We start from the raw sequence: 19352 nt of genomic DNA on the forward strand, positions 1-19352 counted from the left end.
TCATTACAAATCAAGCATGTGATATAACCCAAAAGAAAACAAAGCAAACATGTGAGCAATGAAAGTAACAACAATAATCTAATTATTGACTATATTTTTTATGTACACCCCTGGGAAAATTTGTAATTATAGCTTAACCACCTTGAAAGATTAAGTTTTTTTAACATACAAATATGATATGTGCCATGTCTACATATAAAAACTAAAGTGAAGAAAATTTACAGTTTTTTTTATTAATATTGAATATTTATAAATCAAATGTATCATATATGGATTTTACGAAATACTTTGCGTTGTCCACCCAAAAATTTTGATGGTGAAATTTTTTTTCCACTTGTAATATGTAAATTAAATTAGTCGAATTATATAAATATTTTGTGGTTTTAATGGTATAAATTTGGAAGAGTGTATGAGTTTTTACAGGGGTATATATGCAAAAGACAAAAAAAAGTTTGTTTGAGTATGGATTGAAACATTGATTATATATATATATCTATAAATAAAGAGAAGCAGCCAAGAACATTCATTAGAAGGCTTGTTGTGAAAAGATTAGTCACTAAACAAAACAAAACAAAACAAAGACAGTGATGATACAACACAAAAGCCTCACTATTCTTTGTACTTTGGTAAGTGAACACCAAGAGTGGCTCTAATTATTATATTGTCCAATATCCCAAAATACCAAAATAGCCTCAAGTGGAATCAGACAGTCATGACCAGCACAAGCCACACATTTAATCAATTTTTAATACCTTATATAGGAAACAAAGTATAGATTAATTATAGCAAGAAGTACATGGAAATATTAGGGGTTCAAGATCTCATGTTTTGTTGCTTAATTTTTAGCTCTTATTTTGGTTAAGGATGAAATTGTTAGGGCTTTCACAATCATTTATAATGAAAAAATTAGTGATAGGGAGAAAAGAACAGGGCATGGTTTTGGAGGAGTTATTTCAAAGGTATTTGTAATTTTTTCTATAATCCTAAACTAAGGGATTAGTCCCTTTCAATTTATTTATAAATATATTTAATCTTAAAAAAGAGAATGATTATTTTAACACAAATGTGAACTTTTTTTTTTTTTTTAGATGATTGACTCCTATTGACACAAATTGGCTTAAACATAATCACAAAACATCTAAGTATATAGTATGAAAATCCTAAAAATTTCAGGGGTTTCTATAAATATATAAACTCACTGAAGCCACTATGCATAAATAGGGGTGTAAATGATACACTACTCGCAAGCTACTCGACTTTGATTTAGGAAAAGCTCAAACTCGACTTGTTAGGGTCAAGTTGAGCTTGAGTTCGACGAGTCGAGCGAGCCGAGTTCGAGCATCTTAATACCTGACTCGAGTGCTCGCAAGCTTAATCAAGTAGCGAGCTTAATTGAGTATTTGTATATGCGTGTATATATATTTTATATTAATTTGTTTTATATATAATTGAGTTTGAACTCAAGCTCGAATTCGAGTATAAAAATATCATTGATCAAACCGATTTATGTTCAAGTAGCTCAAACTACAAAAATAAAACTCAATTAAATTCGAGCCAAATATCGTAGTAGCAAGTTTTCAACCGAGCTCGAGCTTGAATAGCTTGCTGCTCAACTCAAACTTGATTGATTACATCCCTATGCATAAATATCTCATATTTCCTTCGAGAATTTGGTATCTCTTCACATAAAGTCAACAAAAATTATCCAACATTTGGCAAGAAAGAAATTGTTATATTATAATATTGAAAAAAAAGGAAAAAAAACACAATTAAATGTTTGACTTCACATAAATGGGCACCGGCAACACCATGAACACATAATAGTTAGCATACTAAAATATAACTTAAAAAAATGCAAGATAGAACGTGGAGAGCAAAGGTAATATATATATATATATATATATATATATAAACACATAAACACATAAACTAGTTTCTTACTATCTAACAAAAAAAAATGTCAACAAAATTCAGTTCATCTTGCAAGGTTAACAAGGTTATTAAACAATAAAAAGACTAATGACTTTGCCAACTATACACACCAACCACCCTCTGGCCTGATAACCTAAGTTGGACATAAGCTAAAGCAACACAACAAAGCTGAACCCAGTGGCAGCAGTGCTACCATTCTCTACATTATCAAGACATGCTACACCCCATCTACCAACAACTTTAACACAACTTAGTTAACACTAACAAGATTGAATATACACTTCAAGGGTTTCCGATATTAGCGACAAAAGGCACAAGGCGCTTGTAATCCCTTCTCCTACCTAGAGCACAGGTGTCGAGCACACGGCCAAGAATTAAGCGCGTATTTTGCAGTGATACCTCCCTCTGTGACAATCCCCCTTCTGGTGCCGCAGCACCCGCAGATTGGGCCCCAACTCCAGCACCAAAACCTGAACCAGATGCATATTGCAAAGGACCACTCCTAGCTTTGAAAGAACTCTGTGGTGCCAACAGAGCTTGCAGACCCTTCTCCTCGAGCATCAGGCCAAACCCATTCTCATTCGCTCCACTCTCATCAGTATGCCCGCCGGCCAAACTGCTGCAGCTCTGCAACAGTGATTCCACAACACTCAGTGCCTCCCAGGACAATGTGCTCTCCACAAGCTGCGAAACAATTGCATATACGTGCGGGCTCTGGGCTGCATCCACTGGAGTTTGCTGGAGCAGCACTTTAAGCAGCAGGAGTATCACTTTTTGGTAGTCGAGTGGTCCCCTCTCAAGTAGCCGTAACAAGTGCCCGTATGCCAGAGAAGAGTGCTTGGGAAACCACTGAGCACAAATTGGCGGTGATGCACAAGAAAAGAGAACATCAATGGTTATAATTTCACTTCGTGCATAGGCTGAGAACACTTCTGCAAGCTCGACAAGTGATTTTGCCTGGCACCAGAATGAAATATTTGATGCAACATCACATGCTTTCTGGTACTGTTGCTGCATAGGAGATGATGAACTGGTAGAGTTTGGATCTGTGGTGAGCTGCAAGGCCAGCCAGGGTAGCAAGCCCGTTATGTGCATCAAGAGCCGGGTCTCTGAGTTCCCAAATATAGAGTCACAGGAAGGGACTGTGAGGCGGGACAGCACCTCAATTGCAGAACCATGGCTTACAGTGGACATAAGCCCCTTCAGCACTAGTGGCTGCACACCTTCAAAGACTGGAACCTTCCCATTCTCTGTCAGTGATGGCTCCCCAGCACCTCGTGACTCCAGCCGTTGAAGGTCAGCAGCATCACTGTTGCTGGTGTCTAACTCATCCCGAGGCATGCTGGAGAGTAGCACATTCTCAGTAGTTTGATCACGAAATGACAGCCGATCAATCACCCGAGCGAAGAGATCAAGAACCTGGCAGTAGACATGGACGAAATCTGTGTGCATCACTGCAACACAACCCCAGAATAGCTGTGGGTAAAGTATGACTTTTTCTGCCTCCATATTCTCCACCATCACCTGCAATGTCATTAAAATCTCCATCACAAAGCCTAAAACAGCAGGAACAGGATTCCCCAGACACCTATGGAGGCAACGTAGGAGAAGCACACATGCATCACTTTTGACAGTGGGTCGCAGAGCACGATATATTTGATGAGAACGACATGCTAGGTGCCGAGATGTGCACTCCATTGCCCATTTTAGTGCTTCCGCACCCCATGTTTCACGAAGATCTCCTTGGAAAATGATAGCATCAACCATGTTCATCACTAACGCTGATAAAAGTGCTGCACTTGGAAGCTCTGGTCTCACTAGGGTAGGGTCTTCATTCTCCCACATCAAGCTGCCACGTTTAGATTGGATGTACTTGATCAAGCTCACAACTTGTTGCTTGTTCTCCCCCTCACTATTCTCCACATCATATAGTTCCAAATGTCGACCAGCAAGTGAATAGAGCAGATTAACAAGCAGATGCTGGCAGTGCTCAAGGACAATATCTTCAGAACTATCCATTGAGACACATGTAACATGGAATAACAGAGGGAGGTTCTCGCGAAAATCCTCATCATTTTCATAAGCAATCTCTGCAAGTAAGATCAATGCAATATCTGCACTGGACAGCGAGTGTTGGTGATGTCCCTGCAAAGCTGATTGGAGTTCACTGGCATTGACTCCATGGATCCCACTGCCAGTTGGATGCAAGATATCTTCAACGGAGTTGGGTGTATCAATCGGCAAATCCCCACTATCTCTGGATACATGACGGCTTCTCAAGTTGCCAGTTGAACTACGGACTCCCATCAATGGTCCTGACATGTTCACTAGTGCTGGAAGGAGTTGGCCTGACCGGCCGCCAGCAGCAGATACCATGTTAACCTCTGGAGGCAAAGGGCTCAACGGACCTGATATGCTACGACCAGGTACAACAGAAGTCCTCCAGCTCAGGTTACCACTGGTGTTCCTAAGTGGGCCGTCAAGGGATCCACGGACAAGCAAAGGTGACATGTGAGGCTGACTCTCCACAACGGTCGCTATTTGGGCAGCAGTAGGCCCTTGGGAAAACTCTAAAACAAAATTTCCAGAAGCATCAACCTTGCTTGGCCTAACTGGATCCATGCTATCTTCCAGCATCCTCTGAGATAATTCACAAACCAGGTGATCAATAGTTTTTTGAGGGGAAATGCGTGCAAGATATAAACTCACACGCTTTGCTACTGAAAAGTATGTTAAAAAGGCACCAGTAATTTCTGCTGATGTATTTGAATCACAATCTTCAATCCCTTTGGTAATCAAGAAGTCCAGAACTGGAATGATGTTGCGAGTATTACTTGCTACAGTGCTCCAAAGCTTCTCAATCTCATCAGGAAACTGATCTCCATGTTTCCATGTCACGTAATAAAGGCTTTTCAATAGTCTTTCACTCCACCCAGATTCCCATAATTTCAAGAAGTTAAGGTTCTCAATCCAGGGAGCTACACAAGTTAAAACTTGATGCTGAGCAATAATATCCACTGCATCAAGCTGCCGTTGCATGATTTCCATACACAGGAGCTCACTGAGCTCAGGATGGTCTTTGGCCAGTTTTGCAGAAAGCTTATATTGGAACTGTTGGTAGGAGTCAGGAAGATTGCCAACAACAGAAGCTCGGTAACGGCTTATGCCCTCAATATCATCCTCAGCCCATTCTCGTACAGATAGTGTTTCCAACATTTGAAGGGCATCATCCCGAATTTGTCTTGATGGATCAACTACTTTATAGAGAATCAAACTTAGTAGCCTTTGAATCTCACACTTAGGATTTTCTTGGCTCATGTAGACTTCAGCAAGGACACTAAAATAGCCATCAGCTATGGAAGAATCAGGAGAGTAACACTGCAACAATGCAAATTGAGATTAAAATTAGACAATTGTATCAACCAAGTAATATAAGATCATAATAAAACTCAAGACCTCATACATATAAAACCCTGACTCTGAACTTCCATCTACCAGAACACCATATTAATACAAACAGAAAATGTTATGTCAATATTGTTAAGATAGTTTTGCATGTGTGATATACCACCATCAACTTCTTATATGCATAGTACTCGTAGAATTATATATATTTGGTTGTAGCTCATTAAAATCCCTATTCTATGCAGAAACACCATATAAGAATAAGCATAATTAGGACAAAGGAAAATATTCATAGAATATTCTTCTAAGATGCTTCCTTTTTCCTTTTCCTTTTTTTTTAAAAAATTTTTGCATCATTACTTTAATGGAAATTGATTGTTTGTTCATGAATATACCACCATCAACTTCTTATATGCATAGAACTCCTAGAATTATATATATTCGGTTGTAGCTCATTGAAATCCCTATTCTATGCAGAAACGCCATATAAGGATAAGCATAATTAGGACAGAGGAAAATATTCATAGAATATTCTTCTAAGATGCTTCCTTTTTCTTTTTTTTTTAATTTTTGCATCATTACTTTAAGGGAAATTGATTGTTTGTTCATAAATATAAAATTCCTTTCTCTTCAAAGTCTGAATACAACAAGAAGTAAAGGGACTACAGCGAAGGCAAGAGATAGTTCTTCATTATTTTGGAGGGATCTCAAGTTGAAACTTATAGAGGAAATATGCACCAAAGAGGCAAAAGCAATAACGACGAAGATTTCAAGGAGACATCTACAGAAAATTAGTGAAATAGAAGGAACAAACTCTAGTTTGGTAAAACCTGCTGACATTGGTTTAGCTCTTTATGGGTAACCAAATTTAATTTCTACTTCATTTAAAGGCACATCAAATGAAGGTAACAAGACCACAGAAACGAACCTGAGATGGCAAAATTCAAACTCCGCACAAGATCAAAACAGCACCAGTGCATCTTTCAGTGGAAATGATGTAAACCAACATGGAAATGTTCAAGTGAGAAGGTTTTTAATTCCCTTTCCACATAATCAATGAAGCCCATGGATAATTTTAAATATTACATTACGCAAAAGAACATACATCTAGGTCCTATGACTAATCTTACCACCATTTTTTGCCTTGTAACTGCAAGCCATATTGGCAATAGTATTAAATAAAAGGGAAAATGACTTGGAGATCCTAGGCTAATTTCAAAAGCACCTCCAAGTCCCTAGAACTTTTCCACTACCCCAAAGATCCCTGCTTTTTCAAAATCTAAGAAATCACCACTTTACCTTCTATCTTTTTTTTTTTTAATCACCTTCACCAAAAAGCTTGCCTTAACTGGGCAGATCATCAGGCTCACCTGGGTCACAAGCGAGCTCTCAGTGGCCAGGGGGAGCTCACGTGAGACAAGGGCAAGCTCCCATCACCGATCTCAACATGAGCTCGCCTGACACCAGTACAAGCTCACTGAGGCATTGGCAAGAAGCCAAAGTGAACCCCCAGCCTTGGTCTCAGTGCAAGCTCCCTGAGGTCACCCTTGCGCCAACACCAGGTGCCCCAGCCCCAGCCTTGGCATTAGCTCACCGAGGTTGGGGACTAGGGGATGAACAAGCTCACCATCGTGTCACTTGGCCGCCACAAGCTTGCACCAACCCAGCCCTAGTTTCAGCATGAGGTCACCACCCCCACGGCAAGGCCAAACAAGCTTGCCGTGAACTTGCGCAGGGCTTTCCGGGGAAGGTGACAGTGGAGGTGGTGTGATACAAAAGTAAAATAGTAATATTGGATAAATTTAATTAACTTATGCAAAAAAATGGATTAAATGAGAATGATTTTAAAATCTAAGGACATATAGGGTGGTTGAAAAAGTCAAAGGATTCACAGGGTATGTTGAAGTTTAGAAAGACTTCATGGTCCTTTCTTCTAACTAAAAAATGGTTTCAATCTAGGTAGAGTATCACTGCAAAAATTAACTTTTTAATGTTCTACACAACTATTTCCTTCTGACATTTGTAGAGCTGTATGAATCTAATTTGGAAACTTAAATGCACAAGTAAATTGCATAAACATGGCATATTTCAATGAAGCTGAACATAAATTGTTGTGCATGGCTTCACCAATAAAAAAACTTCAAATTTTTTCTAAATATAAACTCAAATACCCACATTCGCAAAGTTAATTTTGTATCTTTGCAGCTAAAACATTTTTCAGAATTCAACCAAATGATCAGAGATTCACTTTTGTCCGCAATTAGACATGAACCACAGAATTGAGAATGATTTCCAAAGAATTATGCCTAGGAAGGTTTTCTATATTGGTGGAGCCAAAAAAAAAGATGAGGAACCTCTTGGCACCAAAGAAGAATTAAAATTGGAAATCAAGAAACGAGGGCAAAAACATCATTGCTAACTGAAATACTACATAATAAAACCACTTCAAGAACTACATGTTTCAAAGCTCTTTAGGGCATTCATTTAGTTGCAGAAGTTAAAGGATATAGTAATTATTTATCTAAAACTATACTGAAGAATTTGCACATAACTCTAGTAATATCTCAAGCACAGATTACTAAAAGATCAACTAAACTGAAAGTAAGGCAGTAAGAAAAATTACCTGATCAATGCATGCAGGAAAGAGGTCAAGGTTTGTCAGAAGAAGATTCTTCAAGGCAGTTTTTGCTAAGAGAACACGAAGGTGACTACACTTCTGCTTATCCCTTCCACCTGCCAACCGCCCTCCATCTCCGGTGTACTTCAAATATGATGGTGTTCTTGGATCTGCAGGAGAACATCCGAATGGTGCTCTGGGAGCTTGTTCAACAAACAAACTGTTAATCCAAGACACAACCCGTCCACCCATCTTTCTAGCGTTATCATCAAAACAAGGACCATATAGAAGTGAAGCAATAGCATTCATGGCAGCCCATTGAATTGCCTCAACCTGCTCGATCACTTCTTTGTCAAAGGCAAATCTATCAATAGATTCTCTTGAGCGACTATGTTGAGCAGCCTTATAGCGTTCAATCTCACGACGGTAGTCGCTGTTGCCTTCTTGACCCCATGTGTTTCCAGTATCATCACACCAGCTAAGAAGGAGATCAAATAGTCTCTTCCGGGTTTTTAAATCAAATCTTTCAGATTTTGAATCCACAAATTCAGGAGCTAGAGATCTTAAAACAGAAGCTAATGCATAGCGAAGTGGCTGTAACTCTTGAAAGCTATCAAATCCTGAAATGCATACTTGACGGTAGGTGTCATCAATGAATCGCAAAAAATGTAAACAAAGTATACGTTTGCGGCTCAACATCCCTGGCCATATTTTCTCAGCAACTGTCTGGTATATGTTAGCAATATAAACCCGAAGCTCTTCACGGCGGCTTTTCTGGTTCTGCAATAAAAAGAGAATGGGCATATCAAGTGAGTTCCATGTCAAGGAATTACAAGAACTTCACCAGACAAGGATGCCAAGAAGTGATAGACAATAAGGGTAAAGAACAGTGTACTGGTTGCTTGATGTCAACCAGTGCATGCATAAGATGGTGTTTAGTATGATAGAATTCAAGCTCTTGACGGTCTCAAGATGCAACATCAGGCAACATTTTCCTGATGCATTGTGATTGATCTGGCACATTCTATGTAGTACTCTTGAGGTAAATATTTTGATTGCCCATCCTAAATATGAACTTAGTTCTAGTTTTACTGCTACTATAGATAGTTTGGATGTGGAGAACTAGCATAGAACAGTCATCTAAAAAATATGAGAAAGATAATGAGAATTGAAAGAGTTAAAGCCACTGGTTACCCCTAAAATTTGTGTCATTGTTCTTTTGGCACCTAAAGGGGAAAATATATCATTTCAGTTCCTGAAACACACAGAATATTTCATTTTGACCCCTTTAGCCAGCATGGACTCCCACAATTGACATGTTTGGCCACATCAGACACCACATGAGACTTAGGGGCAAACTAAATAATTTCAATTAGTTCATGGGCCACAATGAGCATTTGCTAATACTTTATGGGCCAAAAGGAAGAATAACCCAAGCATTAGGGGCATTAGAGGCTTTAATCATTTAAAAAATAATTGGATATTGGTAACAATTGCATAGTTTGAGATAAAGTAGAGCCTTGAAACAAACCAAATAAATTTTAGTTAGCTTTCACACAGTATCATAAATTGGTTCTGTTCCTTTATGATAAAATGGTCAATCATAAATCTATATCAAATTATAAAAGCATACAAAGGACAACTTAACTTTAACAATTATAAAATTTAATCACAAGAAAACAATTTTAAAATTTAAACACAAGATAACTTTAAGAAATTTTACAGTTCCACCTTCCATTTTGGTTTTCCCTCGTTTTCAGATGAAGCCTCTTCAATGAATGATGTAAGCTCCCCAAACATGATTTCACAGATATCCACATGTGAATGGCCCAAAGCTGTTGTGGCTGCATGCTGCGTATAGAAGAAAACACAAAAGTTCCATAATTCTGGAATGGTTTGCAAGTTGGTTCCAATTCATATTTCAAAAAGTAAAGCAGTTAACATTGTCAACCTTACAATTACATCCATAGTTAAATGTCTAGATAATAGTTGAAGTGCAATAAATAATTTACATACCATGTCATTAGAAAGACACTGCAATTTATAACCTATATTAGCATAGGATATTGAAAGATTACAACTGTAAGAATATACATGCACATACAGGCTTATTAATTTCATTCATGGTTATGCAGACATAACTATTGTAATACAATAAATTAAATGCAGCACTGGAACTGACTGGTCAAAACAAGTGAAGGAATTCAAACTCACTATCACTGTATCACAAATTAATAAAGCAGGAGGGAGAGAAAAAAAGTTTATACAACACATTTGTGCATGTGTGAATGGAGTTGCTTAACCTATATCAGATAGAAAACAATTGTTTAAGAAACTCCAAACATGCATGGGTTATCTCAGTAACCATTTGCTTGAAGAAACAGAACAAACCATAAAACCTACCAGGCATGAGAATTCCAACTATCATATGACAAAGTTGATCGTTTTCTAGCAATTTAGGCATTCAACTATTGCATCCAAAAAAAAATAAGTGTCACCATGAACTTACAGCTTGTGCCTCAGATCCATGTCTAAGTGATGGGAATATAAATTGGAAAAGCTCTTTAGCTGTTGCAAAGCCACCATCTTCCCTATTGTCAGGTGGGCAAGAGCATGCAAACATTGAGTAAATTAGCCATTGGTCCAGTTTGTTTTCTACCTCTTGCGACTGACTAGCCTTCCCGCCCAACTCGATAGGTGTAATGAGAGCAAGCCTCTGTGTAACTTCCACTCTATCTTATCAAATGGCAGGTGATAAGTAATTTTGACAGTCACAAAGTCAATGGCAAGAAAGTAGAAGTTTGCATCTGATTTTATGCATAAGCTCAATTAAATATTATGATTGTAGTAAGCAAAAAATGCTCAAGTGTATAGTTCAGTGGAAATTGTAAGGTGGAAACCAAACATATTAGCCGAGCTCTATAAAAGCTTTTTAATTGATTTATTTGCAACATGACTAGCTAAAAAAGTATAGCTGTATTAAATTAACCAGTAATCTCATATCAGTTAAGTAAATCAACATAAATATCAATATATGTTTGAGTCTCTCATACCACTAGTTTAAAGCCTTTGGGTTCCCAGAGAATATGTTTAGTTTACATCAAAAAGAAATGAGTTTCCCATGAGGCCTATTTTTTATAGGATAAATTTTATGAAACTAGGATTTGTAAATCACAAGGTTTTCCCAAAATAGGCATAATATTATCAAAATGTTGCACATTCGAAAGAAATTAGATAAAAAATAGAAGTGGGTTGTTACTTTTTTAGCATGTATACCCCTAAAATAGGTCTAATAATCTGTCCTACTACCAAAAGTTACTATTTATCCAATAACCCTCTAAATATGTTGGTTACCCAATTATTCTGTGTTAGAGGCCCATTAACACACTGGAAAACACAACAAAAAACCTGAAATTTCCAAACATATCCTTTTTACCTCCTATACCCTTAAAATTATAATTAAATATTAGTTAGTTGTCAGTTTTGCACAGAAAGCCCAAAACGTATTATGTTTGTTTTTTTAATTTTTTGACCAACTTAGCATACTTTTGTCACTTTACTGCTTGTGGCTAGGCTATAACCATGATTGGGTTAAAAAAGTTTGAGAACTAATAATACTAGGGTTACAGAATGATAACCAGGCAAACAAACATAATTTACATGGATAAAGTGCTAATAGAAATTTTTTGAGGTCAGAGGCAATGAGACATATGTCAAGAGGTATAGAGCCAAAAAAAAACTTCATAATCTAGTAAATAAACATCTTAACCTTCCCAAGCAGAGAAGAGATAGTTCCATATATCATACAAACTATTTTTCTAGCATAAATGGAGAGAAGTAAACTGACCGTAATACCGTATGTATATTGACAAGCATTCAAAACAGAAGTGAGATTTGGGATCTTGTAGATTTTGTTCTAAATGAGTATTCATTACTATTTTATAGTTAATCCCAGCTAAAGAAGTGAACGGATTTAGAACTAAAAATCACAAAATATTCGTTATAAAATCAAATGTTTTTAGACAAAGGCCCTAGCAATATCTTGGGTAGTCATTTGCGATGCATGAGTCACTATAACCAGAAGGGGCACCCCAAGGCACACAAGGACCATGTTTATTTCACATATAAGAAGAGATCCAACCGTAACTATTTTTCCAATCAAGTGTAAAAGGAACAATACAAAATGCAATTGTTATTGGTTGCAACAAGATGAGGAAAGAAAACCATTAATGTAACTTTACAGAAAATTATGAGATTGTCGACAAATTTGTTGAGAAAATGAAACCAAAATTACATACAATTGAAAGAAGTTTATGAAAGGAATGCACATGCTCAACTTCTAGTCATTCATGCATAGATGGGGATGTGAAACCAACAAAAAAATACTGGAAAGAAGTTTATAGAAGGAGCGTGGAAAAAATGGTCATGTTTTTTTCTTATAGCATCCACAGAAGTTATAATTATTTGCACATGCCAAAAAGATAATTTTCTTACCTTGCTTCCTGCACAGAAATAGGGCAGAGTTCACCAGCATACTTGACAAGTTCACTAAGACATCGAGCGCATCTGTTCTTATCTGGGCTCTCAAGAATGGATTGAAGCGTTACATCAAAAGGAACAGGATCTAATTCCCGTCTCAAATCATAAGGACGTCCAGAATCCCAGTAGCAGCTCTGAACAATATCATCCTGAATATTTTTTTTCATAAAAACAGATGATTATGATAAATTACCATTAGACAGGATCAAAAAGAATATAATGGCAATGGGATGTGAGAACTTACTCCATTTTCTTCCAAGACATCTATGATGAATATAGGTTCTGCTTCATATCTAAATTTATAATCAGATCGCTCATTTATTGAGAGGTCTCTTATATCATTTTTCAGAGCTCGGACATGACGAAGTAACTCTAAAGCAGTACGTCTTATCTGCACATCCACAGAGCAGAGGAAAATAAGACCAATTGCATCCATTTCTGATGTACGGAACTCAGTTGGATCCCCAGATTGATGAAAAGGAGATGCTTGAGATGTATTGCCTCCCAGACCTGGTCTTTTACCATTTTGAACATCACCTTTTAATGCTTCTTCAGCTAAGCAAGATCTCCACAATTGCATAAGCTCCACAAGACGTCCCAATGATGTTTGAATGAGAAGAGGAAACTCATCAGGAAGCGTTAATATAAAGTTGGCCATACCCTTCATCACAGCATAACGACGGTGCGGAAGATATCTCACCAACCTGGTCATCACTTGCACAGCTTCTTCTCGAACACCAGGATCAATACTTATGCAATGGTGAGGAATTATTTCTGTTATTTTATCGTTGCGACCAACTTCTTCTATCAGATATGGAATGCACTTCAGTACTGATCTGAAGAGGGTTACTTGAGATTTCTCCTTTGTTATGGTATCTGATAAGAAGACAAACTATTTCTGTCAATATTACCAGGTGCAATAACTAAAGATAATAAATATCAATGGCATATATAATTTAGAAATCGTAGGTTAAAAGAAAACTAAAGAAGCCAACACATCACCCATGCCACTTTATGGAAGATAAAGTTCACAAAAAAATAATCCCAAAGACTTCATTCTACAGCTGGCAGATTAAATTCTACACATCAAATATGTATTATTTTTAATGATAATGCTCTAATGGAAGATCACATAAAGTAATTTTCAACACCTCTCAGAGAAAAGGAGATGAAGAGAGCGGAATTTTAAAGAACTTGCTAGCACTACAACTTAATTGGATGGATATGTCATAGTCCACAGGGGCACAGCACACTAAACTAATACTCATTCAATAGCATGTCACAATCAAGCATCATAAGTAGCTACCCTGGAAGGTCAGGGGCTTAGAGTCCTTAAGTAGATTCACATCCATAACTTGATTAAAATAAAAGGTTAGCAGAAATTTAGAACAAAGCGCATTTTCCTGTTCCGCAACCTAGATATCGTGACATTAGTGTTTTGTAAATCCTAATGCTGAGGCCTAGCAAAGGAGGAAAAATTAAGGTGATTGGATAAAAGCTATTACCAGATTTCGGAAACCCTGAAAAATAGTGATCTTAATTGCCTTGATTCAAATGTAGATTAAAGTTACTTCAACTTTTAAGTCTTTTATCTAGAAACTCTTTTCCTGTTCTGATATTATTTAGTCATAATCAATACCTTTTACATATGAGATGTATCCCTTTTTTTGTGTGTGTACACAATATCTTCTAAATGTAACTTCAACTAGTATATTAGACGTGATAATGTATTTCTGTAGTTGACTTTTACATTTATAACTTGTTTTTATTAAATACTTCAGGTGGTATTCTGTATAAAGTGACAAGATCTTAAGGAGAGTTATGTATGTGTGAAGGCAGATAAGTGAACTCACACAATTCATCTGAGCATTTAACTCACTCACATATTAAAAATAATGTTGTGGATGGAAGTTAAAAAATAATAATAAATATTAAAAAACAACTAAAGAGGCTCTAATGCATATTTAGAAAGTGAGGTGGCTAGGGAAAATCACTATTTTTCAAGGGTAACAAGTATAAAATTCTTTTTTGGAAAAGTAAACTTGGTGATTAATGTATCTCCAGATTGGAATCATGGACAAGAATCATTCTCCAAATAGTAGACAACAGGTTGATAGTTATCGTTCAAGACACTAAAGCAATTTAGTGAAAGAAGTTTTATCGATGTTCAAATTAAGAGAATTTCTAACAGTGTTTTCTGATGATGCTGTCAATTATCTGCAGGTCATTCACTAATTAGCATTACCACTATGGGACTAAGCATGAACATTAACTATCCTTGGTTTTCATAGCCCATAAAACATAATGTTGCAGGGTAAGCACTTTAATAAGCCTCAGAATAGGGAAGGAGAAAATATCAGACGTCCAGCAGGGAAGATATAACAGGAAAGCATTGTCTCCCACTTAAAATGACCACCAAGTGCATATTATGCCTTACCTTAACAAAATAATAGAAAGGTAAGTCTGCCCCAAAAACTAAGTATCAGGCAAAGTTGCACCGCACGCAGGTGCTCAAGTAAGGAACATGGGCATTATTTGGTCTATTAGGTTTCAATATCTGATATTTACTAGCTCAACAATTTTATGATAATGACTCATCAACAAAGTACAGAAAAAAATAGAGCTGTATGTTTGGAAGCCATGCATTGTGTGGCCACACAAAGTATATACACTTCGTGTGGGCACACACTACTCGTACCTCAGTCACATTTGTACAACAAATTGTTGTTTAATTTTTTTTGACGAAGGTCTTTATACAAGAGAGCATACCTATTGTTGTCCTGGATGATGTAAGAAGAGCCGGTCTGTATATCCTATTGCAAGATCTTAAAATCGATTCAATTGCAGATTTTACTTTCGGAATGTAATGACTTATATCATGGCCTGCAATGAACATTCTGGTTAGCAAACAGAAGCCGTGGAAGAAAATGTTCATATTAATGGGCAGTTGGTATATTTTAAGCAAGGAATATCACCTCGAAAACGTTCCAAACCAGATTGCTCATTTGATGGGGACATAACAATGGCAAGAAGAGCTCTCAAGCCAATAACTTTTGCTTCACTTGAGCTATCTGATTTCAACAATTCTAGTATCATGTGGTTCATGGAGAAGTCTAGGTTACTTTCTGCAATAGTCACACAGAACTCAACAAGTTTATCATGTTGAACATCTTGAGTCAGCAAGCCTTTCTTCAGAACAGTCAGCAACTGAGAAGTCACACTATCTAAATAATCCCAAACACGATTTCTAGGTTGGAAATCTGCATAGACACTTAGATAAAACTTCACAACACGATGAAGGCAGTCCAATGCCATTGAACGGTGATTTTTATCCTGCAAAGGAGTCAATTCCATGACAATAACTGTTTATTGAAAGTCAGAATACCAGGTCAGTTGCATGAAATTCTTGGCATGGAAAAATCAATTCTCCAAGAAGCACATCGCATATTAGTTTTCTACTTAATTGAACAAAGTAAATTGCACAAGAGCAGAACTTACTCTAAGATGTCTATAAAGATGTTCCATATGGGGGCCAAAATTGGCATTAAATGTTTGTGGATCACCAAGACAAAGAAGCAGGGTCACCAATGGATAGCCAACCTGGAAATGAAGCTTATTTAGTACAAATCAAAACATAAATAAATATTTAACACATGATTCAACAGTATTACAGCTTCTTTAAGTAGCTACATCTAATGTTAACCGCCGAGAGATCAAGGTGGCCCCCAGTGGCAAGATATAGCATTTAAATAATACTAATCCTAAGTTAAAGAGCCAAGGTCCAATTATAAGCTTTAATTAAGTAATTACATACCCATCAATTTGTATAATTTGACAACAGATCTTTATGTTCACAAAAGTCCAGGCATAAATACAAGCCCACTAGCATAACAAACTTGGTTCGGCTCTAAAATGGCTTCAACCATAGGTATTACCAGATTCTTAATTCTTTTCTAATAACTTATCATAATTTACCAATTCCTGTTTCCTTTCCGACTTTCTGGATCATCTTTTATCAAAACAAATTCTGCAACTTTTGATCTCCCAACCAACTCATTCTTGCCCTCATTTCAACTTCTAGCACACATCCATCTCAACAATTAGATATATGCCAAACGAACTTATTCTCTTTCATCCATTATATTACAGACAACAACATAATTTCTGCATTTTTGTATCTTGTAATTATCAACGTCTCAAACTGTGCCCCATCATAACCCAGAATGCAACAACTCCAGTTAATTATGCTTCAATAATGTCAGCAATGTTATGATCCCGATTATCTTATACTTTGTTGTAAAATAGGCATAAGCAATAAAACTTGATCAGGGATAACAAATGAACACATCAATATAGCTGAAGTATCATTGCATCGGCTTTGCCACAAATAAAAAGAGCTACTCACAGAGATGTGTTTGCTCTGTTTGTCCATCCAATGCATCAACTGGCCTCTTATTCGAGCAACAGCATCATACCAAAGGGTAAGTGCTGGATCCACACCAATAGGAGGCCAATTCAACTTACCACCCTCAGCAAGTGATGCTAGTATGCTGGAAAGCATATTGCAAAGAGCATGATGGAGTTCACTCTTCCGTTTGTGAGGGGCACGATTAAGAGGATTTGCTTTCGCCACAAAAGACGCTGATGCATTTAGCCCACCTTCTGTCTTTACCTGGAAAGATAAAATACTTGCAGCATTCAATATCATGAGGAAATAATAAGAAATTGGGTGAAATACATGCGTAGATTCTTCTGCTTGAAAGTTAAAATAACAAATAACTGTTGCAGCCAATTTTTGATAAATTTTTACTGCTGCAAATGTGGTCAGGCAGCAAAAGCTCACACATATCAAAATAAGTTATTATTGGTCTCTACTTCCCAAAATGTGATCAGTGTAATTTCCTGGGCATACTTTTGGAAAAAGGCAAGGAACATTCAGAATAGCTGAATTAATATAGACTTGAGAAGAAATGCCAATTTTTCCAATGGTTGTTTGTTGAGGGCTTTCTGGTGACTAGATCTCTTTTAGCACTCTCCATTTTATCAGACATGTATATCTTGTATTTTCCAATGTATTTACATGGTTTCATCAATCAAAATTGTTTGATGTACTAAGAGGCTCTGGGCTTTTGTTGTTACGAATTCTTGTTAAGGGGAGTACTTAATGATGGTTACGCATGTTCAGTATTTCATTATCGTAGAATTAATCTTATTTCCCAAAGTTATGCAGCCTGATTTTAGCAAGCACTTCTCTCGCCCTGATTATTAGTTGCTATAGCAAGAAATCTGATTGTCTGAGTGTAATCAACACATAAATTGCACATCAAACCAAATAGATGTGTGCAATGTCAAACAAATTAGAGTTGGAATTTTGGCTAAAAAGATCAACATTCTAAGTGTAATCAACACATAGGGTCCGTTTGATATGCAAGATTTCAAGGGACAGTACATGACAACTACTATTGTTATGTGTTTGACTTACAAATGGAGTGGGAGTACAGCACAAACGATCGAATCGGTACAACATAACTTCCTAATTATTTTTTTTTACCGCCAAAACCACAGTAATAAATTTTATCAAAGTACAAGACAACTTAATGACAAAATTGTCCCTATTTAAAATTCAAAATTACACTACCATATTACAAAGGTAATAGCATAATTTATTTATTTCATTTTATTTATTTATTTATCTATTTATTTATTTATTTATCTATCTATTTATTTGTTTTTTAGGATTAAGATTTTAATAAAAGTTTGTTTGTTGTGGATTGAATGTTTTTAAAATCATCATGTCTGGATCTAGTTGATTTTTTAACTTGTTGCTATGTTGTTAACCCTTATAGGATTTGATTAGATTTTCATAAAATATTGTTGTAATTTTTTTTTAGTATAGAACAAATATAAAATTATAAAAAGGTATTATTGTAATTTTACTATTTTGTATTCCGCACTTATGCAAATCAAACACTAAACAACACGAAAATTTTGTATTGTCCGATGAAAATCAAACATAGAACAGCACAAGCACTTGTGCTATACTTTAACTATTTGTATTGTACTATACTACTTGTGTTGTTCTCGTTAACGAATCAAACGGGCCCATAAATTGCACATCAAACCAAATAATGGTGTGCAATGTCAAACCAAATAGAGAGTTGAAATTTTGGCTAAAAAGATCAAAGTCTATAATGCCTCTTCAGCTTTTGAAGAACAGAAAGTACCGAAATCCTTAGAGCAGTAGTTTAAATTTAAAAGCCTGTCTTCTCCAGCCACTCTAGTTTCATGACTTACATCAACATTAGAACAGAAAAACAATTAATAGATGTCAGGTAAGCAGATCACACAGCAGCTTGTAAAAGAGAAGAACAACACAAATAGTAACTCTCAAAAATAGTATCCAAAAATAAAATAAGAACTATTGGTGACTTTCTATTTAACTCATGAAAATGAAAAGGCAGTGAGAAAATACATGAATGATGCCATAAAGCAGGAAGTAACTCTCAAAAAAAAGATGTAACAAGAATTATGGAAGATGCTATTAATTCAACATACAATCTTTACCCAACATACCCCCAATTTAAGGTAGCGCATCCCATGTATTATGCTAAGTGTCTCACTTCTAGCAACACTGGTATCAATACGACGAGTATTCAGCTCCATGAAAAAGCGTTCAGTGACAGAACTAAACCTGTTTAAAGGGAAAGAGAGAAAGAGAGAGATCATAGGTCTAACTAGTGATGAAGAATTAAGCAGAAGTTATTTCACAACGTATGCAAAGCTGGTATTTCAGAATTCAAAAGACATGTATCCAAAATCAAAAATCATATCTTGCATGAGTATAGAGTGATAAATTATT

General features: G+C 36.4%; 1 protein-coding gene across 1 annotated transcript; it reads right to left on the reverse strand.

Moving 5' to 3' along the window:
- Positions 1 to 1917: 1917 nt before the first annotated feature.
- LOC120256435 (protein furry homolog-like) lies at positions 1918 to 19180 on the reverse strand. The gene is made up of 11 exons (XM_039264119.1): positions 19067 to 19180; positions 16899 to 17165; positions 15992 to 16093; positions 15469 to 15826; positions 15263 to 15376; positions 12738 to 13369; positions 12449 to 12642; positions 10464 to 10686; positions 9686 to 9805; positions 7961 to 8734; positions 1918 to 5310 (listed from the first exon to the last, which is right to left on the reverse strand). Exons 1-11 carry the CDS (start codon positions 19154 to 19156, stop codon positions 2215 to 2217), a joined length of 5970 nt encoding a protein of 1989 aa, XP_039120053.1. The 5' UTR covers positions 19157 to 19180; the 3' UTR covers positions 1918 to 2214.
- Between the last annotated feature and the right edge of the window lie 172 nt (positions 19181 to 19352).

Source organism: Dioscorea cayenensis, unplaced genomic scaffold (genome assembly GCF_009730915.1).
Source record: "Dioscorea cayenensis subsp. rotundata cultivar TDr96_F1 unplaced genomic scaffold, TDr96_F1_v2_PseudoChromosome.rev07_lg8_w22 25.fasta BLBR01001441.1, whole genome shotgun sequence".
Classification (NCBI taxonomy): Eukaryota; Viridiplantae; Streptophyta; class Magnoliopsida; order Dioscoreales; family Dioscoreaceae; genus Dioscorea; species Dioscorea cayenensis.

Coding starts and splice junctions, on each gene's coding strand:
- LOC120256435 (XM_039264119.1), bottom strand. CDS start 19,156: ATGGAGCTGAATACTCGTCGTATTGATACCAGTGTTGCTAGAAGTGAG. Junction 17,166..19,066: donor TGCGCTACCTTAAATTGGGG/GTATGTTGGGTA, acceptor TTATCTTTCCAG/GTAAAGACAGAAGGTGGGCT. Junction 5,311..7,960: donor TTCCTGCATGCATTGATCAG/GTAATTTTTCTT, acceptor GCATTGTTGCAG/TGTTACTCTCCTGATTCTTC.